At 38.4% G+C, this 24,024-nt stretch overlaps 1 protein-coding gene across 1 annotated transcript in view; it reads right to left on the reverse strand.

Annotated features, from left to right (window-relative positions):
• Positions 1–840: 840 nt before the first annotated feature.
• The window catches only part of rapgef5a (Rap guanine nucleotide exchange factor (GEF) 5a), a 46,933-nt gene continuing 23,749 nt past the window's right edge, over positions 841–24,024 (reverse strand). The window contains exons 9-26 of the mRNA XM_028036392.1: positions 21,320–21,502; positions 14,500–14,645; positions 13,537–13,637; positions 9,845–9,923; positions 9,619–9,763; positions 8,147–8,238; positions 8,025–8,055; positions 7,806–7,881; positions 7,435–7,584; positions 7,105–7,202; positions 6,659–6,781; positions 5,488–5,666; positions 5,311–5,401; positions 5,177–5,227; positions 4,942–5,029; positions 4,788–4,852; positions 4,494–4,548; positions 841–3,530 (exon numbers count right to left, since the gene is read on the reverse strand). Of these exons, the coding sequence (XP_027892193.1) occupies positions 3,412–3,530; positions 4,494–4,548; positions 4,788–4,852; positions 4,942–5,029; positions 5,177–5,227; positions 5,311–5,401; positions 5,488–5,666; positions 6,659–6,781; positions 7,105–7,202; positions 7,435–7,584; positions 7,806–7,881; positions 8,025–8,055; positions 8,147–8,238; positions 9,619–9,763; positions 9,845–9,923; positions 13,537–13,637; positions 14,500–14,645; positions 21,320–21,502 (1,872 nt within the window). The 3' untranslated portion in view covers positions 841–3,411. The remainder of the gene's footprint in view (positions 3,531–4,493; positions 4,549–4,787; positions 4,853–4,941; positions 5,030–5,176; positions 5,228–5,310; positions 5,402–5,487; positions 5,667–6,658; positions 6,782–7,104; positions 7,203–7,434; positions 7,585–7,805; positions 7,882–8,024; positions 8,056–8,146; positions 8,239–9,618; positions 9,764–9,844; positions 9,924–13,536; positions 13,638–14,499; positions 14,646–21,319; positions 21,503–24,024) is intronic.

The following is a 24,024-nucleotide window of genomic DNA, read 5'->3' on the forward strand; positions in this document are numbered from 1 at the left end:
CAATGAATTTATTACGTTTATTTGCATAGTATGTTGAAGCAACAATGCAGTTCAAAGTGTTTTACATCATGAAAACACAAGAATAAAAGGTCATAAAAATATAGTCACCAATTGAGAAATTATGTAACAAACATTTATGCAATGTACCACAAAGTTGCATAATGTAGCAAACAATATGCATTTATGCAATGTAACAAACATTGCATAATGTTACACAAACATAAAGTTACATTTGTGTCTTAGAGTCACTGAAGTACTTATTAACTGACCAGAACATTTAGTTTAATATTTAGAAATTATGTCACCAGACAGAGAAGAAGTACAAAGTTATATGCAAGTCTGGTATTTTGAAGAAATAACTAAATAAGTATAAAATGAATTAAGGCAAAAGAAACCAATTATTTGAACATTTGTAAAAAGAAAAAAAAAATTAATTAAATGAAATAAAAAGATAAATGAATAAATAAAAATAAAGTGTCCCAGACGGTTATTGCTCTATTTTAATTTCCTGGTTCTGTTGCTGTAAATTATTACTGAGGCTGTCTGAAGTCTTTAAGTTAAAGATGCCACTGATATCAACACCAGCTGTGCTGGGAGTGTTAAAGGCTTGTTTCTTCTGTATCCTTCATACCACTTAGTAAGTCCATTAATATTCTGAGCACAAATACTCATAATTACACAACACCCATTTATGGGTCAAAAAGAGCACCAACTCACCTGTAGATGTCTCATAACCTAGACTGTATTAATTTTCAATGGAATTTTGAATGATGAAGCTGCATTTTAGAAAAAAAAAAAAGACTTCAGCTGCCTAAAGTTTGAAAAAGACAAGGAGACGAGTTGCTTTGTGATTCACTTCTTTTCCATTTTACAACTGATAAATAACATACCAAACATAGGCATATTTACACATAAACAATATTACAATTGTACAAAGCCTTTTCCTTAAACTCTTACACTGTGAATTTTGTGATTTTTTTTTTTATCATGCAAACTGGTCTTGAACAACAGCTTAAAAAAAAAAAACAGAACTGTACACTTCTATAACAGCGGCTAATAAAACACTGAATACAGCCTCCTGTTGTATTGTTGTCCGTTCAACGTTTGACAGACTTATTGCACTTCTGCTGCCCTCTAGTGGCTACATTACAGCACAAAACGTATTTGACCCCGGATGCTTCACACCTGCTCTCCTCAAAAAACTGTGGATGGCACAAAAACCAAAAACGTTTAGTCACTATAAATAAACACAGGTTTTTAATAAATAACCAACTTAACTTCTTTACACATGATCGGCAAAGGGTGTCTGTATGTACATCATGCACAACTCTATGCTAACCAAATAGAAAACATTTCAATGTTACTTTGAACTCAAACAAATATGTGCTCTGATGTATAAACCTTAGCAACTATTCACTGTGGGAGCATTTTTACAACAAAGCTGTAATATTGTTAAAGAAGATTTAATTGTGATTATCATATAAAAAAGTTGACATCTCAAATTGATTAATCTCAGTAGACTAAGAGGTTGCTGGTACGCTGTTTAACAGGTTTCAGGCGTAACTATGCTGAATTTAAGACTGTAACATTTTTTGCTGTTATCCTGACCAACTTCTGAAAGAACAAATACAAACCAGCAGATTTACCGGAACAGTTTCAGTTTCCAAAAGTAAAACTTCTTAAACAACAAACATTTGAACATCTGTCACTTTTATCGGCTCTAATCCTGTTAAGATAAAGTGTTTAAAGCTCTCAACAATGCTTCCAAGTGGACCCAAATCATAATGGTGCCAGTCAGACTGAGAACTTTTCAGTTTGAAATATTTCTTCACACCATGAATGTAGAACACATTTGGCACAGTTTGGGTAAATGTCTCCTATTGATGTAACAACCATGAAAAAAAAAAAGCTCTTTCTTTGAAATCCAAATAAACACCTGTAAGAGAATCTTCACAGTATTGCACTTTATCCCTAATTTAAACCTTATAAAAGTCCAAAAAAGGCAGCAAATGCTTATCTGAGTTAACATTTAGAATATCACAGCTGCACTGTTGCAAGGAAGTGACAAAAAGCGGGGAGAGGGGGAAACCAAAAGGCATTTACAGAAATGTAGTAAAATAACCAATGAGCAACAAGAAGGATTTGTTGATTTGTAAGCATCAGTATATCAGACAATAGCTTTCTGCTTTCGTGCTGCGTTTGTGTGCGGGCGTAAAATAGAAAATTTTATTATTTAGTCAGGCTTTCCCCCACAGTGACTTGGAAAAAAACAAATCTCAAAGTAATTTCCTTTGGTTCCATTAATCTGTCAGTATCCTGAATTAGTTCTCACAGTATAAATGAGATTGTTTCGAAACAAAACATTATTTTCAGTCAGTAGGTATTAATTATCCGTCTTCTTTCTATGAAAGTGAATCAGTGGAACAAAGCTGTTCTGTTGTGCTGCACTTCGAATAAAAGACATCGACACAATAAACCTTAAAGATATATATGTACATAAAAAAAAAGAAACATTGATCTCTGCTGGGACCGTTTCCATAGAGACCAGGTTCAATAGCACATCTTGACAGAAAGCATCTCTGCAGGGAGTCAGGTTGGCTTCACATGATCCAAGGAGCGAACGTCATGCTTGTAACGGGGCGAACAAAACAGCCGGGCTGCAACGCTCAAAAGAAACGCTTGGCACTGAAAACTGTCAGGTCCACAGTATGTACAAAGCTAACTAATCGTTTCTATTCACAATAGAACATCATAGAGATGAGAGCACGAGGGTTATTTCAGGCTTTCAAACCCAGAACCAATTGGCTTTAGTTATTCCTGCACAATAACTAAGAAGCTTGCACAACTAAATAGCATGTCTATGAAAATAAGTGCGAGCTATGCAATAGAAATCATATTGGACAGTCTATGATGCACATTTAGCTTTTTTTGTTTCAAAAATAAAAAAAAAGAAAAGAAAATCTTAATGCTTTTGGGTTTGAAATGAAGACGCGGTTATCAAGTCTTTGTTGATGTTCAATGGGAGCAGCGAGATTTACAAAAATAAAGGAATATTCCACCTGATGAACAGGAAAATAACCAACTGAAGACGAGAACAAAACAAAGGCCTAATCAGCCCAGCAGGAACTGTACAAACTAATCACAGCCTCCTTGACGCTTCGCTCTGTTTCTCCATCTTCCTGCACGGATTCGGTTTCTGTAGAAGGTTCCCAGGGAGTGTGTGGAGGTTAAAAACCCCTCACAAGCAAATGTTGAGTGTATGAAAGCCTTTTGAGAGAGGACCGTGTTGGACGACAGACTGGTGTCCATCTCACAGCACTGCTGGTTGTGTGATCTTGCTGCAGTGTACGTGTGACAGTTTGCTGTACAAAGCGTCCCCATTGTCACACAGGCTGGCGTTCCCGCTTATGCTTAAGCGCGCGGCTCCAGCTTGTGTGACAGTTCAAAGAGTGTCTGTTGATTGTCGATGATGTGCAGGTAGTGGACGCTCGCCCTCACCTCCGCGCTGTCCACTCCGATAACCTCATTGCCTAGGAGACAGACGGAGAACATGTGCTGAAGTCAAACACGAGTCTTTCCTGGAAGCCTTCCCACTGTGAAGCTCAACGGACATGTATAAAAATAAATAAATCGAAAACAAAAAGCCCGTGTAGAAACTGTTGCTTGGTAATTGAAAGAGAAAACCAAATCAGCTGACCCAGTACAGATGCAATGCCCTAACTGAGCTGCAGGTGGCAGCAGAACCCTTCCAATAATGAGTAGCATCAAAACATCACAAATTTAGACGTTGCATTTCTCAAATTGACTTTACCTTTTATAAAACAGACATTATCCTAAATAACTAGAGTAAAGATGCACAAGATTCTCATTCTTTGTTTTCTTATGAATGACTTTAAAGATTCACTGTTTTATATTGTATGCTTCACTGGTCTGTTCAGAGATGTATTCGTGTTCAACATAATCTATTAAATTACACTGTAACGCCACAACTCCCTGTTGACTTTACATGCAAGTGTGCAACATTAAAAAAAAGTTATTTTGAGTGATCATTTTATGCAAATGTGCCAAAGGAAACATTTAGTTTCCTGAAGTAGCTGTCATTGTGGAAAAACAAACATTATGACTTTGATTCATTGCACTTTCTGATTTAAAAAAAGAAAAAAGCTAAGCAGTGCTGCATGCTTGGTTGAAACCTGCTTCTTAAGAAGTGTTTTTTTTCCTTCTTTGTTGGACGTAGATCCACATACCAGAAACTGACTTGGTTCTTCCTCTGCCCAAAAACATCTGAGTACAGATATCTGTTTCACATCTTTTCTTTGTGTTGGTTCTCCAGACACTTCAGGTTTGGTAGATAAGAAACCAAAATGTTCTGACAATTTTCTCTCTGCACGATTCCATTTGAATCCAAAATCCTAATTAACTCTGGTTTTTTTTTTCTGTTTTCTATATCTATTTTGCCATTAAAACAAATATCCATAAATGCTGATACACACCTGGCTGGTCACTTTGGCAGTGGCGAATCATCCTCACTGTGTCTGCTATCATATGCTGTTGAAATGAGAGAGGATGTGTTCAAACACTAAAGCTTCATTATTAGCTGTGAAAAAATAGAAGGTCTTTTAAGGTAAATCCTACATATTCTGTCACCTACATTTCATTCATATCAAAGGAGGATTTAGTTGAAAATGTTTTCTGCAGAAAAACAATCTCTGGGACTTTCAATAAATAATCTGCTGTAATGTATGATTTAGATGTTTTAATCTGCAAAAACTTAATACTTCACTCACCAGCTTCTCAAAGTTAACCAGGTTGTCATGAAAGGTCTTATTTCCTTCATGGATGAAAGTGATATCTAAAAGCAGTGGAGAGGCATATAAAAGTTTAATTCAGTGTTGTTTTTAAAATCTATATTTATGTGTGAGTGAAGGATTTAGAGGATACCTTTTAGGAGAAGAGGCATGAAAGGGATCTTAGGAGGTTTCATCCTTTTGAAGGCCTCTCTATAAGCTTTGTGGTTCAGAGATGGATCCTGTGAAGAGCCAGAGGAAGAGAGAAATGCTTAAGAAGGCTTGAAAAGAAGGGGAGAAATTTAGGGATTTGTCTATCAAGAAAGAAAGAAAAAAAGATTGCTGGAGCACATTTGAGGCTCTGCCTGCAACACTCTCTCTGTTCTCACCGTGATGAGCTCCAACTCCGAGAACAACTTCTTGAACTTCCCAGGACATTTCTGAAAACAAGAGTATTTGAATGTAATAATCGCCCAGCGCAGAGTTTGCATCTAAATCAAAGTCCAGCAACACACATCCTTACCTCCCATGTCTGGTTTAGTCTGCTGACAGCCGCTGTGTTCAGACCCATTATAATGGCAAATGCAGAGTTCAGATTTCTTTGGGCTTTACAGCTACAAATCACAAAAAAAAATGGAAACAAAATCAGAATCTTGATGCTCCCAATTAGTTTTCCGTTTTTTATTTTGTGTCCACTCACTGAGCTGCGATCTTGATGAACTTCTTCAGCAGCTGCACTCTCTTATTAAGCGACACACACATGAGCACCTCGGACATGACCCACTGCTGGACCTCGTTACAGCGCTGGAGGAGGACAGAGAGCGCCGCCGTGTGGCTGGAGCCAGGAGCGCGACTCAGAGTGTAGTACACCAGCTCCTGCTGCACGACACATGGAAACATTTTTGGAAATAAATCACTTATGGAATCAATAGGAGCTATGGCCACAAAAAAAAAAATATATATATATATATATATATATAAATCTTTATATTTCTTATGGATTTCAATGCAAGTTATAATCATCAAATCACAAATAAGAGTGACAAAATAAAAAGCTTTACTAAGTTTTCTTAACATACATAAACTATGCATGGTACTGGTTGCATTATGTATAGTGACTGTCAACTGAAATGGCAAGCTTCACAATTTCTCCCTCAATATTATATTTGATATCAAAAAGTAAAAATATAATAAAATAGATACAATGATATTTTTTCTTCAAATAAATGTGCTTTGCTCTAGACGCAGGTCAAAAATGTTTCAATGGTGTTAATTTACTAAGGACTGCAAGACAAAAGGAAATCCTACTATTGCAAAATTATTGCAGAATATTGCAATGAAAGCTAGGATAAGTCCGCAATATTCCCGGAAGTCTCTTTCTCTTCTATCAAAACAAACCATTTGATAGCATTTTTTTTATCTTTAGTATCTTGGGAACTATTTTCTGTGTCAGCATCAACTGCAGTGAGACTTTATCCCGTCCACCGTTTTTCCCATTGATATTTCTCACAAAGGTAAGAGCAGAAAAGCAGTATTTATTCAGTATTAGAGTCCAAGTGGTATGAATTAATGCTAAATATGACACAGACGCCAGATCACCGGCAGGTAGAAATGTCAGCTTTATAATAATGACAGTCAATGTGAATGTATTGCTACCAATATCCTTACTATAATATTCAACAATATTGCTGATTTCCTAATATTGTGCAGCCTTAAATAAATTCTGACAAAAAGTGTATGAGTTATTTTTCACTAACAAGTTAAGTTCACAATTGCAAACTCGATTGTGCGAGACTTGCAGTTATTTAATTTTTTGACACAATCTGATTTAAATGTTTGAATGCAACTCATTTATGATTTTGTGTAGATACCTCATGGATGGATTTAAAGAGGCTCCAGTCCAGGTGTGTGAGCGCTGCAGCCACATCCCAGGTGTTGATGCCTAAGAGACGAACAGGCCTCCTACTCAACTCAGCGCAGTCCGTTAGCGGAGGCTGCAAATACAAGCATGGAAATCTTTTTTATAAAATCAAAGAAATGTCACACACATAGACAATCTTTTAATTTAACCTGCATTAAATATTGTCTCCTCTTCTGAATAAATTATGTTTTAATAAAAGTGATCCTGATTACAATACTATAACATGAATTAAAGAAAAAAATCTGAAGATTCACTCCCATGTCGGATTATAACATATTGTTGGTGACGTAACTAACAATACCTTAAGGAGAAAAAGTTCTTAGGAAGTGCATCACTATCTTGAGATTTGTCTCTATGGAGAAATTGATTCATGAATACAAAAGGATATTTACACACCAAGATCTCAGTGAGGTCCCTGTGACAGGCCACCAGCTTCCCCTGTGGGGTCAGAGACTCTGAATAGACACAGTCGCTGGGCTGCAACATCCTCCGCTCTGCAGAGACAAATAATTTAAAAAATGATGATTATGATATTAAAATAATCTTTAAAAAAAAGAGAGAGAAAACTCAAGTTCTCTTGGGGCATGATCTAGGAATAGTTGATCACAAAGCATCCAGCAAATCATCACTAGGTCTGAAGTTACATAAGGTTTTATAAACTCTTGCATAAGTGAATGTCAGGAGAAACATTTATTTATTGAAAAACGGTGTGAATTCACTGTGTACCTCCAGTATGCGACACCACGGCCAGCACCATGTCCTCCTCTGCTTTGTCCAGCTTCAGACCCAGAATCCGCAGAAGCTCCCGAGCCTCCAGAGCAGGGTGTGTGTGGACACTTAGGTAGGAGTCAGGACTCACGTATACGCAACATATCACTGGAAAATTAATTAAAATATTTACCATAAGGGAGAAAAAGCAAAAGCTTCAGGATCAAACACAAGCAAAGCTCAAAGAGGACCATTTGACTAGATTAATGTTAAGTACAAAATTGGAGACAAAGACGGAAACCGTCTGTGTGTAGGAAATTTACATAAATCAAAATTCTGTTATTATCCGTAATTATGTTGAGCTATTTTGTATTTTTTGTCTCACTCACCCTCTCTCTGGTCCGCTGGTGAATTGCGAAGCTGCAAACTGTTTTCCTTTACACTGTGCTGGTACGCTTGCTTACTCTGACAGACAAAGAAGAGCAACCACTGAGTTTTAAAAACCTCTAAATATGACGTGACGTCTTTTTAAAGACCTGTTTAACTCAGTGTGAACAATAAGTTTACCTTTACGTACTTTTAAATGTGAAACTGCTTACTTTACATACCTTTTGATTGGGAGGGCAGTTGTCCACTGTGCTACAAGAAAATAACACACACAGTAGTAAGCAGGAATTTAGCAACTAGACGCACAAACTTAAATCAATTCCATTTGATAAGAAGTGCTTACTGTCTGCGACGCAGAAGCTTATGAAACTCTTTTAGGTCTTTCTCCAGCGAGGGGAACTCATACACGTCCTCTAGAACGTAACTGTACAGCGTCTGACAGACAAAACAGGAAGATGATGATCAATGATGACAGCAGGACTTATTGAAGGAAGAGTTAGACTTTTTCAAAAGGGTTAGTATGATGCTGAGTAGTCAGGATTGTGAGGAAAAAAAACTCAACTTGCAACAAACTGACACCAAATGTGTTAGCTTTACATATTGAATCTTCCAGTAGGCATGGGATGGTTTATTGTAAGATATGCTGAGGTTTTTTGCAACTGTGAGACATTTTAATGTGAAATTAGTGAAAGTGTGAAAAACATATGTGAATGTTTATCAAGTAAAAGTCTCTTGGGAGTATAAAAATCCTTTCAGACAGAATGAACTAATGATTTCAGTTAAAATCTTAAAGATTAACCCAAACTCTAAGTATTTTCGGAGCTTTTCCTCAACAGCAGCTGCATAATTCAAAATGTTATTTTCCTGATTGTTGAACTTTGATAGAAGCCAATGAATAATGTAGAACTATTTCAGCTTTTAAAAAATCTAATTAAATAAAAGAAAACAAAGACACACATGAATACCAATTTTATGCGTTGCAAGTCCAAACCAACATGTCAACTAACAATACAAGCTTTCTAATTAGTGAGATTAGTCAAATGTTCAAGAAAATATCAGAATAAGAAACAGAAAAAAATCTAAATACCATTAAGCTCATCATTACCAGAGTCTGAGAAGCTGATTTAATAACCAATATGAGATGAAGCACATGCTCTTTAGTGCAGGCGTGTTCACATGTGTGTATGGTGTAGAATTAATAATAACCTTGTACAGCTCAACACACTCTCACACACACACCTCTTTATCACTGTCATTGACCCTCCGTGGCCCCGCAAATCCCAGCTTCCCTCTCATCCCTCTGTTACTAGGCAACTATCACCTGGGTTACGCACTCCATATAAAATGATACCCTTGCCAATCCTGCCACTCTGGTTTCTATGGCAACCCGTTGGAGAGCAAAGGAGCAGTCAGTTTATGAAAGAACAAGCAAGTGGAGGGATGTGTGTTGGTTCGCCTTTGAGTGTGTGGATGTAACAGACTCTGTGTTCGCTGCCCTTCTGGGAGAACCCAAAAAAGTCCAGTCAGATTCTTCTGGTAAACTCACTTTTGACTTATTACAGCTAATAAATAAACCTGAGCTAATTATTTCCATCACTGATTAACAACTACAATTATGCCCCTTCAATCCATGATGCTTTTAAAGAGCCGGAAACATCAACATTTAACAACAAAAAGAGAATCCGATTCAGTAAAAAGTCATAGAGTGCTGCCAGTCCTCAGTTGACCTTATCATAAAAAAGGACACCTTAGGATCAAAATGATGGTGTGTAAATAGAAACCCATTGACAAGCAAGTGTTAGAAGAGACTGCTACCTTCATGAAGCTCCTGACATGCTCCTCTTCCTTGAGGAAGTCCTTGTAAAGCCTGCTCCAGTGGGACACGAGCCGCAGTACTTTGCGTTTCCTAAAGAGGGCGTCTTTGCCTTCCTCCTGGCCCCTGCAGCGTGCGCTGCTATAAGTAAATGTGGTCAAGGAGACAACAAACCAAGAAGTAGAGTGTGAAGGGTTTGTGTGTGGGGTTTGCATGCTGTAAGGATATTGTCCCAGCAGCGCCTGACAGAGGTCGTGAGTGGACATGAACACAAGGTAGGTCAGCAGGAAGTCGTCCAGCAGCATTTCTGAAACACGAAGCACATCATCATGAGTCATTTCAAATACCTCTGATATTACTTCCTTTATGCTATTAAATATTTAAAATAGACAACATCTGACTGAAGCTACCTGAAGCCCTTTGATTTGTTATATATTTTAGTTATAAACTGTAGCTATCAACTGAAAGAAAATGTTTTTAAACACCACATCTAAACTAGCTGTGATAGATCAGCTGCACGAAGTTACAGGCTTGTGCATGAACATCATAACCCATTAACTCAAGTGTTTTCATCACAGCACGGGTAGAGTAGAACAGATTGAAGTGCAAGTGGGATATCATGAGAGTGCGAGGCTCAGCAGGTGATCATTGGGTATGAATCAAATGGAAATGGCCCTCAGCGCCCATGGGTAATGAGCCATTGTTGTGGGGTAGGAGTACTCTGCGTGTTCATGTGTGTGGTGTCAAAGTGTTTTCCTGCGAAAGAAAAAATAAAAAATGTGACCCAAATGTGGCCACGTGAGGCAGAGAGCACAGAAATCAATTATAGAAGACCGAGCACAGGCCGTGGCATTAATATTTGATCAGCTGCCCTTCTTTTAGAAATAAAACTGCAACCTTTTCAGAAATATTTCAGGCACTTTTAGGGTCTGACAGGACTCGTCAAATTTCAAAAGGCTGTTAACTTGCTTCACTGTTACTGTCGTTACTTTGCGATCAATAACACTATTTCTCCACCAGGTTTATTCCTGCTCCAAGTCTCCCTGCTTGGCCTCTCCACCACATCTTCCAACACCCTCCCTTTCTCTCTTCATCCCCCGTTTTTCATTTTCCGCAACTTGCCGTTTAAATTTCCTCCTACTACTCCTCTCCTCCTACGCTCACACTCTCTCAGCTCGGTGTGATGATAAATATCCATTTTCATCTTGAACATATGCCCCCCTGCGTTTGCCCGCTGGCATGCACAAAGTCAAACACATAGTTGCAGATGGCGCAGCGCACACAGGCACTCTAATGAATAACTCATTCAGTTCTGACCTTGGGGATTTTATCTCTTGTGAGCAAGAAGGGAAAAAGGTGGATAAAATGTGTGTGCTGAACTAATCGTGGTAATCTGCTGCTTCTGTTTTTTCCCCCCTTTGTGTGTTTTTTGTGTTCACAGCAATGGGGTGTTTAGGTAATCGCTCTCTCTCCATGAAAGCATGTTAGAGCACGTTCAACGCTGCACAGCTAAGCCAGTTAAAACAGCACACTGATGCTTGGCAGCACCTCAGGGAGTCACGCACACAAACATACGAAACACCATATATGTACATGTTTCCTGCGGCTGCATGAGCGCACAGGACAGGCAAACATGGGCACAGTCTCAGACTCCTGCCTCTCTCTCTCTCCCCCCTTCTCTTTACGTTCCTTTACTCTTCTCCGTGAATAAATATTAGCCGGACTTCCTCGACAAAGCCCATCTCAGTTCTCTTCCACATTTATCTCGCCCTCTTTCTTCCTCTGCTTCCTGCAATTCAGTGAGATGGCTCCCTGTGGACTATTCGTAGCTGCTGGTACTGAGGTCTGAGCTGATGCATAAAGACTCCTTGTATTTAATGCAAAAACAAATCCTAACAGGCAGTGGGATAGCTTAATAATACCCAACTAATGTCCCTGATGTACTAAAGTAATAAAAGTAGAATTTAAGCAGCTCTTGGGTCAAAGATGATGCTTACAGTGTTTTTTAAAAAAATAGACATTTCAGGAAGGTGTGCTGGAACAAATTTTCATAAATGCACATTTTTGTTTTACTTTGTGCAGAAATGTTAATTCCAAATTTAGATAGGTTACTGATAATCAGATTTGGAAATGTTGAACAAATCTCAGACTTTCAATTTAGTTTGCATGCATAAAGCACTGCTATCAAACACAAAAATTTCAAAAGTATTCACACCCATTAACACCCATAACTCTAACTTGGCTGCAATTTAGAATAATCAAAAAAAATTATGTCTTTGGAGTGTGGCAGGAAGCCGTGCCCTGGACAGAATCCACACACGAACTGGGAGATTTTGTAAACTTTTTTATTAACCAAGAAAATCCCAATGAGATTAAAAATCTCCATAAAACTTCAAATTGGGATTCTACCCAAGACCTTCTTGCTCCAAGGCATCAGTGATATCAACTCCCCCACCATGTAGAAACTAAAATTTGTGCTATGGCACTGCTTTGAAAAAATAGCTTGTGCCCAATCAGTTGCAGAGTCTAAATGAGAAGCAATTTTAATTGCTTAGTTTCAAATGAATTTAGGTCTGAAGTTTGATACATGAAACAGATTTGATCAAAAACCTTTTCAGTGCAGCTGTGGCTGTATGTTAAGGTTCACAGTCCTGTGGAAAGTCAGATTCAGTATTTCCGCTCCATCCATTCTCCCATCAAAACTGCTGGGCTACACTGCCTCAGGTGAAATACGCTATCCTCTCAACCTGATGCTGATAAAGTCCTGAAGTGTTGTTTTTCTACCATATACCATGAGGTTCAAAATGTTCCCTTTTGGTCTGATTTGACCAAATCATATGTTTGCACTGCTGCTTACGGGGTTGCTCAATAGCAACTTTTTCTTCTTGCCACTGATCCGTATGAAATCGCTGTCATTTCAGCAGATTGACGGACTTGAGTGGTGGATCTTTGCAGCTCTTCCAGAGTTACAATTCACCTCTTCCTGCTTCTTGGAGTAATTATCTCCTAGATTACATGGATGGGTCTTGTAATGGTTGGTTTGCAGCTGTGTCATACTCCATTTTCAGATGATTAATTGAGCATTGTTTTGTGTAATCTTCAAAGCTTTGGATTATGTTTAATAACCCTGCTCTGTTTTAATCTTCTCCACAACCTCATAATACTGTTTTTTAACTTAATTTCTTAAGTGAAAAAACTTCCAAAATTTTCACCAAACAGTCTGGTTTATACTAAGATTACATCACACACACAAATTGTTTTGAACAATTAGCTGACTCCTGGAGGCTACTGGTTATAATGGATTTTATTGAGAACTATCAGAGTAAGGGGGCTGATTAAAGATGCATGCTACACAGATTTTATTAAAAAGACCACAAGGAACACCAACAAATACCAGCTACAGCTAAAATAAGGCATGAATCCAAAACATCTCTGAACATTACCTGCTGCAGAAATGTCTTGAGTGCCCTCAAACTGTTATTTCACAATCTCATTATGGCATTTAACCTCCTAAATGTTCCTCATATTTAGAGGCAATCACATGGTTGAATGACTGCACCTGGATGGGCTGACTCATGCAGCTACAATCACATAGAGGCTCTGACAGGAAGTGCACACCTCGTGGGTTTGAAGCCACTTGAGATTAGAGTAAAACTGAAAGCTGGACTGTGTTGGAACTTGTGCTGCACTGAAAAGTAAATTCCTAGGAAGCACTGTGGTAAGAAGCTCCCTGGTATGTTTTTACAAAAACAAAGTCAGGTATGTGATCAGTGCAGTTTGATTATTTGTCTAAAAGTACTTATTGACTTCAGCCGTCACCTTTTAACATCCAAGTTGAGTTTTTTCTAACATTTCGAATCAATATTTTTACTGAGTGTATTTTGTAATGCGGAATGTTTGGTGTGTGTTTTTAACCTTACCGCTCTCTCTGTTCTCCATCGCTCCTCTCTGATCGTCCAGTCGGAGGTCGCTGAGCAGATGCTCCAAGATCTTCAGCGGCGTTCCTGACACCACCACGTACCTGTAGGGCGAAGGACCGCAAAAGTCTTCTTCAAAAAGACTGGAGAACAAAGTGCGGTCACTTCCATCTCTCCATCTCCTCTCCTTCTCTTCCTCCTCCACATCTTCATCATCGATGTAGGGAAAATGGGGAACATCAAACGCACATGTGTCCGAAATGCCACAATCTCCATCCTCAGTGCCCCCCTCACAGTCGTCTTCGTCATTATCTTCATCGTCAACTATATCCTCCTCTGCCTGTGCAAGAGTAGCTATCTCAGAGTTCATCTTCATGTCTTATCGCATGCCAACAATCTGTCCTCCTCTAAGTTTTGCATCCCCAGGAGGGGAGGGGGTTCCTTCCCTGGGGTTCAATGTCTTGCTGGCTGCTGCTGTCAGCTATAAACCTTTGAGATTAAAGCCCTCTCTCTGACAGCTCCTACAGTAGCCCTGCAAGGGAACTGATTGTTACTGAGAATGCTTTGAATTGTGTACACACACACACGCGCAGGCAGACTCGTAACCTGTCTGACACTCCCTGCTTTGTGCCTCAGGGCTTTGGCAGACACTGCAGAAAGAAATCAGCTTTGAATGTGCACACTATACGACCCTAAATAAATAGAATCTTGGTGTCATCTTGTTTCTCCCTTTCAGCTGAGAACAAAAAGCCATTCTCTCCCTTCTGCTCCAAGCCAGAAGCTTAAGCATACATTATCTTGGTCACACACAAGTACAGTTTCAACAGCCCTGCTGCTATTTTGCACCTCTGTAAGTTGAGATCCCAGAGCAAAAAGAGTAAAGTAGAGGGAGGAGTACTGTAATTATGTGTTTTTGTTGTTAATGTTAGTGTGAAGGTTTCTCATTATGAAGGGAGAGGGACAAACCTCTTATTGCAGTCGTCCTCTCTGGACACGCCCCCCGACGATGTAGGTGAGGGCCGGTCGGACGGCGACGTCACTGATGATGTTACTCTCCGCAACACCAACACGTCCCGTCCTCTCTCCTTCAGACAAATCTTCCCCACTGCTTCCTGGAGGGCACAAAAAAAAACAAAAAAAAACACACAGGCATGTCACAAAGTGAAGCAAGGACAAAAGTGCTAGAAAACCGAACACGCTTAATGTATAAATCACCAAGAATTCATAATGGATTCCAGTCTTAAATTTCAATACTGTAATCTACAGTGTTTCCTGATTATTTAGACAGTAATTGCTTCATATATACATATACATGTATACATATATGTAAACCATCCAGGACTGATGCAACCATGTGTGCAAACAGTACATATCAGCAGAGCACACAAAAGCCTGACATGTTGAAATTCCCGATGCAATTACATGTTTTGTCCACCAGGGTGCAGCGACAATTCTGAATATCAAGGAACATTCTGAACTATAATGAAAAGCAGCTTATAACCACTTTGGTAGGTCATAATAATTAAATCCTTGAAAGAAAAAATTAAATTGTGAAATAAAACTAACTCAAAAGTCATGAAATAGTTATACAGTAAGTTCAAGCATATCAACACAGCCTCATCTGTCACTATCAAAGGGAAGCATTACCTTTCCTTTCTTTTAAAGGGGTGGTGGCGCTACATATTAAATTACACTGCAGGGAAAGCTAGCTATGTGGGCTGACACCTGAAATTATCTCATCCTCAAAAAAGGAGCAGCGGCGCTGAGAAATACACAGACACACGTTTGCCATGACAGTCCAGCGAAATAGGAATAAGTCCCAGGTGAAGAGAAGAAGAAACAGCCTGAGGTGAGAAGTGAAAATGAAGACAAGAGATAGAGATCAAAGGCAGATGAGTAGGAGCAGATGCTCACTGCAGTCTGTGTCGCAGCAAATTACACTGACATGGAGCTCCTGACATAAGGGTTGACTTTTTGTTTAGTTGGGTCATAAATAACAATACTAAACCTAATGATTTTGAGGTGAAAGTTGTTCTAAGGACTAACCTTTTCCAAGCCCTAACAATGCATTTATAAGTAACTGTGGTCAGAGTGTGGAAATTTCTTGAAATGATGACAGATTTCTCGATAACACTGAAAAAAAAAAGAGACGTGCACCAGCTAGCAAACATAAACAAATCCACACATGCCATCTCTTTGACTGTCGGATAAAAGGTTGTCTGATCCTGAGAGGCAGCAGGTGCGACATGACTTAGGTCAGACAAAACAATATGCTCCTAGATTTCCTTGTGATTCCTAATGAGTCATTCTAGCAAAATGTGCTCCAGATGTTCAGCTGCTCCCGGATCCTCCTATCCAGGTGTGATACTGGTGGTTTTCAGCTGCATGGTGCATTTTCAAGGTGTTACAACCACAGAGTTCTGTGACAGACCACAACAAAGTATTTGCGAAGTTCAATAAAAATACATTGATTTTTAAATATTTGAAATTATAATCTGATACCACTAAATAAAACACAATTCAAAAAATTGACCAAATTAGAAAATAGAGCCCACCTGGGAGTAATTCAAACTCAATATGAATCCTGTTGTTTTTTAACCATCTTAGAAGTTTGGTGGGACAATTAGTGAACAAACAGTATCATGAAGACTGACTGTTCAGGAATGTAGTTTGTCCAGAAGCAGGGTTAAGTACCTCATCCTACCGGCACATTAACATTTGGCAGGAGGATGTTTTCATTTAAATACAACAGCTGTTCGTTTACAATAAATAAATGAGAATGAAATATGTTTAGTTTCTTGCAACCATGATTTTCATCCCCTTTCTGTCCTGCCTTGCTTTAAAAGCAGAATTTATCAAATAACTGCAATTCTACACATTTTTGATTAAATCACAGTAAACTCCGAAACACTAAAACATACTACAAATTACAATGTTACGTTGTGAATGTGATAAATTAAACTTCCGTTGCCATTCTCATCATCAAGTTGGAGCCTCAAGATTAGCATTGTTTGCCTGTGACAGCCAATTTAACGAGATGTGACACCGTTCAATTAATTACACTGGGGTCTGGCACCAACACCACACCCAACAGCTCAGATGTGATGTCAAGATATAACATTTACTAAATGCTGCAGGGGATACATGCAATTAGACCACATTGCCTATGATTCAAAAACCACCCAACGTTATCAGAACTGGCTTCTTCCTGTCTCAAGGGTCAGATATCTAATAAAGGGAAAGCCAGCCAGAACTATAGACGTTATGTAACCAAGAACAAGCACTGTATAAACAAAGTAGAAGAAAATGTGCTGTGTTCCTTTACATCAATGCCAAGAAAAACAGCTCTAGGTTCAAAATAGAGCAATGGAGTGTTAAATACACATTCTGCATCCCCTTTTAAGATAACAATCTTCCAGAAACCAATTCAAAGTTAAGCACAATTATTGCAATAATTGTTTCATGACAATAACCTCTGAAAACACTTCTCAATTTGAGCAAGGAGATCATGTTAACCTCAGAAAGGTTGCAAACCTTTAAAAAGGAAAAATATTCAGAGAAGGAACACAAATATTGTGAATGGGAGAGGCATTGAAGCTTATGTAACAAAAAATGAGAAAAGCAAGCAAGATGAAAGATGGGAGTCTGGAAGGTATTGTGAAAGTACACAAATGAGAATGGGAGTTAACAAGGACTTACTAATGACAACAAACAGAACACATTTAAATATGATATACAATATTCAATAAAGCTCTTTAATTTGTATATTAATTTGTTTTGACTTGCTAATTCCAACTTTTTTCTAAGGTCGACTAAAACCTCCAGCAGATTTTATATTGGTATTAGTATTGAAAGAATGAAGGATTAAACATTATAACTAGCGGGGTGTCAGACAAATTTAGTTTTAATTCAGTTAAATACAGTTTTCTTTCACAGATTTTGCCACATCTCTGTTTCACACATGGAAACTTTATGCTAAAGAACCTGGGGGTTTTGGAGCAGATAATAAGCCAACTAAAATATCCTCAACTCAAACTACAAGTAAAATGTTCATCTTAGGTGCATAGAAACAATAATAATAAAAAAATAACATGATGTATTTCACAGCCCACAATAAGTCAGGATACTTTTCCACAGTTTTTCATGTTATTCATACAGTTTAACATCTTCCATATGTGCTCATATGATAACATTTCAAGAGAAAAGGTGGACTTCATGGAAACCTGAGAGGAAGTTTTCTCTTCCAGGGACTGGGCCCTATCTGTGCTGTGATAGAGCAGGGCACAATTCCAGGGAAAAATGGATATGAAAATGAAACCCAATCCTTTTAGGTCAGCGGCACAAAAAAAAACAAACACTGTACTGTAATTCCCTCACCATGTGGGAAGTAACACCAACACAACTGTGAATATACCTGAACTTATGAGTGCATCAGAAAGTCAGTGACCTTGTACTCAAGTAAACTTTGATGACCAAACAAAGCGATATAAAAACTGAAGTCAGAAGAGACTAGAAGGCAGAGAGGCACTCGGCTCAGTCTACAGACACCAGTCATATCGCTATGGAAACAGCTCGCATTGGTTTGTCAGCGCTTATCCATCAAGAAAGCAAGGAAAACAAAATAATCTAGAAGGGAGAACAGCATCTGTTGTGAATAGAACTGATGGCTTAGTTTTGATTTCCATTCAATTCAGTGGCCTAGGATTATTTGATTCTGAAGAGCCTCGCTAATTTGAATTAAAAGTTTCCTTTTACGGATACAGGTAAAAAAGATGTTTGAAATATAATTAGTGCACAAGGTAGAGTATGGCCTCTGCAGGCTTAACACCTGAAATTAAGGAAAATGTACCAAAAAGTGTGATTCTAAGTATATACTCCAAATACATAATTTTTTGCATCATGATCAAAGCACTTCTATGTCTTCTTCTGTCCTCACAGTGATCCCCTAAGAAGCCATTAGTAATGAAGTACAACAACTCAACACTTGAAAATATTTAGTTAGAGTCAAAAACTACCTTCACGAATAAATTAAATAATTAGTTTTTATAAGTTCAGGGAAGTCAGATCTTCAAAAATCTATTTAAATGGTTCTTGAATGTTTACATAAAATAACAATTCTAAAGTAACAGAGTTTAAAAATGAAAAAAGTGAGTAGAGCCCTCTTGAAATAAAAAAAAATGCAATGAGTGTTTATTTGATTGCCTTTATAGTTTATTCAAGGGATGCACAATATGAGTGTAATGCAATAACAGCTTTTAATTCACAGCGTGTGGTGGAGGACTATATTTCAAGTGCTTGGAATTTCATTGCGAAAAGAGAAAAACATGGGTTAATTGTAACCAATATTATAATTCAACAACATCAATTGTTTTGCTTGTGCAGCCCCTTCTTTTTCTTTTAAAGTACCTCTATATTACATAGAGGTATACATTACCTCTATGTAACATGAATCAGGATAAGGCTAAATAGATAAAGATTTCTAAGATGTTATTATGGACATTTCCCTTCAAGCAACACTGTACCACTTTCTTTGAAACACTTCACTATACAAACTATTCTGATTTGCTGAAAAGAATAATCTTAAAATTACCATAGTTAACCTTTGAGATTTAGATGTTACATTCCCAATGAAAATAGTCCCACTTTACCAGTCTAGCAATGATAACAAGGTCGCAGCCATGAGGAACTTCTTTGGCTTTGCATGCTTGGATGTTACATTATTGCACATATTTACTTTTGCATCGTTGCAAACAAAAAAAAGTGAAACTGTGCACCAAGCAAAAACATTTCCACAGCTGGGCTTCAAACAAACACTAGCTAATCAACAACAAATCTTACAAGCAGTGTGTGATGTAAGGTGAAGTCAGGCTGCATCTGCTTCCCTTACTGCCTTTAGGTATACACTGTAGAGTGGGATTATAAGTTAGCTTCACTAACACCCCACTCATTATGAGCATCCACTGACTCAGTCTGCCACAGTGCCCGGGAGCACATGAACATACGCATAAAAGCTCTTACAAATGATTATAAGCTCCAGCCAGAACAGTGACACGCACATAAGTGAGCACAACTGAAAGACATACAAAGTTCCTGACAGCTTGTAATAAAAGCGTGAGCTCACATTGCAGCGAGCCATTATTAACACCCACCCTCAGACGAGCTGCAGTGGAGAAGGGGTGGTTGTTAAAAGTAATCTAAATAAAGCTAAGGCCAGATTATCTGCAGTGACAGTTCTAGCTGGTGTTTATGTCAGATCACAGTTCTGTCTTCATGAGTGATAGTCAGACGGGTCAGAGCTGCAGGAAATGTGCACACTTGTGTGCTTGTGTATACCTTGGAGGCACAGAGGCACCAATCATGTTGATCAGGATTTACTCTCCTGATCCCTGACCCGAATCCATGACTAACACCTGTGATTGTGTTTCAGAGTGACGACAGTAGTGACAACATTACCCACATGACGTCCATTACGTCCCACTCATGCTAACCATATAGCCACAAATTATTTTGCAGATTACATGTAGGAGTTTGCAAAGTGTCACCATTCATCATGAAGATGCATGGCGTTATTAGGCAAGTTATACTGCTGATATTAGATGACTCTATAAAACAGGTGCAGTAGTTTCAAGACAATCCAAAATGTAATAAACTCAATCTGGATGCTGAACAATGGAAATATGACATTTTCAAGGAGAATACAAAAGTGTATAATTATTATGCAATAGTTAAATTACAAAATCCTTCAGCAAATTAAAGAAAAACTGAGCAAAAAGTGTAGGATTGAACACATTTATTGTGTTCACTGACTTCAATTAACTATGCATAAAAGATAATCCCCATCATAACCACTCATGGCACCCAAATATGGTTTAAAGAGTTGTTCTGTCTCCTCTTTTTAAGTCTCACACTTTAAAATAGGGTTCAATTTAGCTGGCAAATTCAGAAGGACCTGGGAGTTCTCAATAAGATATAAGTCGGGTGAGGAAGACAGCCATGTTATTATTCCGCCAACTGGGAGGACTTTATTGTATACCATGATCGAACACTTGGCTGCTTGCAATGATGGATTTCCCTGCATAAAAAACAATCCTCCTGAATGCTGTTGACCTTTCACAGTCTTAATGCAGAAATAAAGTGTCCTCTAGAAGCAGATAGTAGATTTTGAAATTTAATACTATCTTCACGTCAAAATGGTCCAACTACACCTCTCTTAATAATAGCCACCCAAACCTTTAGAAGAATCCATTTCTAATCCAGCTGCTCCATCAAGACTTGTTCTTTATACATTTGCCCATAAAATCTGTCTTTAGATCACTTTTGGTTCAGTCTTGACATTTCATCCTATTTAGTTTGGTGATGGTCTTGTTTCAGCTTCTCTCATCTGGTCCAAGTCCCTGTGCTCTAAATGTCTTATGTTTCTACAGTTTTGGAATATTACAACACCAGAAGATAAAAGGGTTCCTGGTTTATCACACTTCGTTTTCTTCTCTACATATATTTCACATTTGCAACAAAAATATACATTTCTCAGTTATTTTGGCATAGTAGTGTTTAAAGAGTTATTTCAAAATGAAGTTACCTTATTATTGTGCATAACATATGTTTCTTAGTATATAAATATACATCCAGCATGTGTAGCTTAGAGCTGGACAATATGCAACAGTAAAAAGAAGAAACAAATGATGTCAAAATACTTCCTTTCTAGATAGTAATGCACAAATTGTAAACTGCTATGTCTGGAGAGCATTTTATGATAATAAAGTGTATATAGTAAAACTCTTCTAACCGCTTGGTTTCTGTCAGGTAGACGGTAGTTGTGGTTCTGCAGCAGCCGGCAGCCATCTTTTGCCAGCCGCTGGACGGCCTCCAGACCCAACCGACTGGTGAGCTCCTCTCGGCCACAAACAGTCCCCATCCCACCGCTGCCGCCACTTCCATTCCCGTCCCGCAAAGCACACATCCCGCCCAGCTGCAACACAGGAGGCATGAAGACATATCTCAAACCACAGTCCCAAGACATCCTGGAAAAGTCTGAAAAGCCGAGGTCACAGCAGATCAATGAGTTTCTCCACAGAGCATAATCCAGAAATGATGAAAGGAGAAATCTGTGTCCACGTAACAACGATGAAAAGAAATAGTAATCCTGCGTGTCTCTAGGTTATCTTGTTCTCCCTATTATTCCTCTCCGTCTCTAATTCTTTCAATCTTTTAGAGGCTGTAATTCTTTTTATCTGTTGCACCTCTTTGTGTCAGACTAGCTGCTCTGTGTCAGAGGATCTGGCGGCAAAAAGAGTGAGTGTGTGTGATTAGTAGTAAGTGGGCGGGAGGGGTGTCTGTGTGAGAAGGTAGTGTGTGTTGTGTTGTGTCTGTCTCCTCCCTTCTGTAGTCAGGCTATTAAAAAAGCCCAAGCAGGGATATCAAAGAATAATGTCTTAAAAAGGAAAATGACACGAAAATGATTAGAAAGTTTATTTCAAACAAAAGAGCAGAGGGATGGTAGGAGAACTGTTGCTTTTTTCCGTGTCTGCATGCATTCCCTTGGGTGCAGCTCGTGTGATGGTTATCACCTGTGGCGGCCAGCTTGGGCTGTTTATTTTCCTTGGAAGAGAGACAGAGTGGCTTGTTTCGTTTGGCTGAGAGTCGGGCAACCCTTCCTGTAAGCTCAACTATCCCACGGTACCACGCTCTAGCAGAGGGTAACACGCACACACACACACACACACACACATGCTAAACACCATTTGTTTACTAGGAAAGCCTCCCTCCAGCCCCCGAACCCAATGACAATTCTTATCTTGTAGAATACCCACGTACACACAGTGATATAAAACCACCACCACTTGTCCCTCTCTGCTTCCTGTAGACCTGCTGTAGCCTTCCTGTCCAAGACATAAATTTACATCGCTCTCTCCTATTGTGTCAAATGTTTTTTTCAAATCAAGAAATCCCAAAACATCAATAGATTTAAACTGATGAACTAAAAGTAAATGAGACTCCAGGAAACTTTAGTTGTTTTGCAGTTTAAAAGCTTTGGATTCAAAATGGTGTCCTGGACATTTTGTAGTTGCTTCATTGTCCTAGTTATTTATTGATACATATGATCGACTATGGGAGTGTGTATAACTACCTCTGTTGCATGAATATTAGCAGAGGGATTGGGGGATCAATTCAACAGCCAGTGTCAGGCAAACAAGACTAATGTGATTTTAAAATGTATTAGTGGCTGGATGGTCTGTCGTTCTCTGATAAACATGAAGTGCTTTGCATTCATATCACTTAGACTCTGCTTCATTTTGTCACCTTGCAATCACAAATTCCAATATCACTAGGCTTGAATGTGACAAATGCCAAGTAGTAGGTAATTTTCAACTGTAAGATTTGAATTTGCATTTCTTTATAAAAGAAAAGAAATCCATTGTTAAAAGCTGGAAAGTCTCATACGCTGCTTGCTACACAGCAACCATCTGAAACAAGGTGCTCAGGCAAGATGAAACAAAATTTTAACTTTCTAGCCAATATGCAAATTGCTGTGTGGCACAAAAGTAGCATTGTACATCACATTTAAAGCACCATCTACATGATGAGACATGGTGGTGGCAGCATTGTGGTGTGGGGATGCTTTTCTTCAGTAGGTAAAGGAAAGTTGTGATGCTTTAAAGATGGAATATAGATTGAGACGCTGCTGGACAGGACACGTTTAAAAAATAAATAAAGAATAAAAGCCTGTAAGCTGAATATAGCTATGCACAAGGCAATCCTGGAAGGAGCCCTGCTACAGACTGCAAAAGAGATGAGGTGAAACAGGCAAAATATCAAAATAGCCCAGTCAAAGTCCAAACTCAAATCTGCTTAGGAATCTGAGGGAAGAAAACTGATTTTCACAGATTTTCTCCATCTAATCTGATTAACTGTACGTTACTTTGTACAGAAGAATACAATGAAAACTTGCTACTCTAACAGAACAAGTTAGACTTCCTACTCAGTGAACTGGATGCACAACAGTTAATAATTTTGCAAGACAATGTAGATAAATACACTTATAAATAGACGGTGGGGGCATGAACAACAATTTCAAAATATCTAAAATTTTTAACCCATTAAGAAATGTGGAAAATCCTGTAAAATTCTAAAAAGCCTCCCTGCCAACCCTTTAAATCTTAAATCTTAAATTATGGGCTTAATTCACAGTTAAGCCCATAATAATTATGGGCTTAACTGTGAATTATTTCAAAGTTTTCACCTATTGTACAGAAGTTATTTCTTCAAAATCCGTTTTGCTCTTTTCTTTTTCAGTTTGATAAGCCCAGATCTGTTGTTGGCTGGGGTATGGGAAACTACAGTAGATTACAGATGCACCTTTGTAATATAATAACAGCTCATTTTAAAATAATAACCTTTGCAGGTGAAACCAAAATAAAACACATGAACTGGAACTATTTATGCTAACTAGGAAATAACTCATGTAAACGACTGAAATATAAAACACTATAT

Source organism: Xiphophorus couchianus, chromosome 13 (genome assembly GCF_001444195.1).
Source record: "Xiphophorus couchianus chromosome 13, X_couchianus-1.0, whole genome shotgun sequence".
NCBI classification, from domain to species: Eukaryota; Metazoa; Chordata; class Actinopteri; order Cyprinodontiformes; family Poeciliidae; genus Xiphophorus; species Xiphophorus couchianus.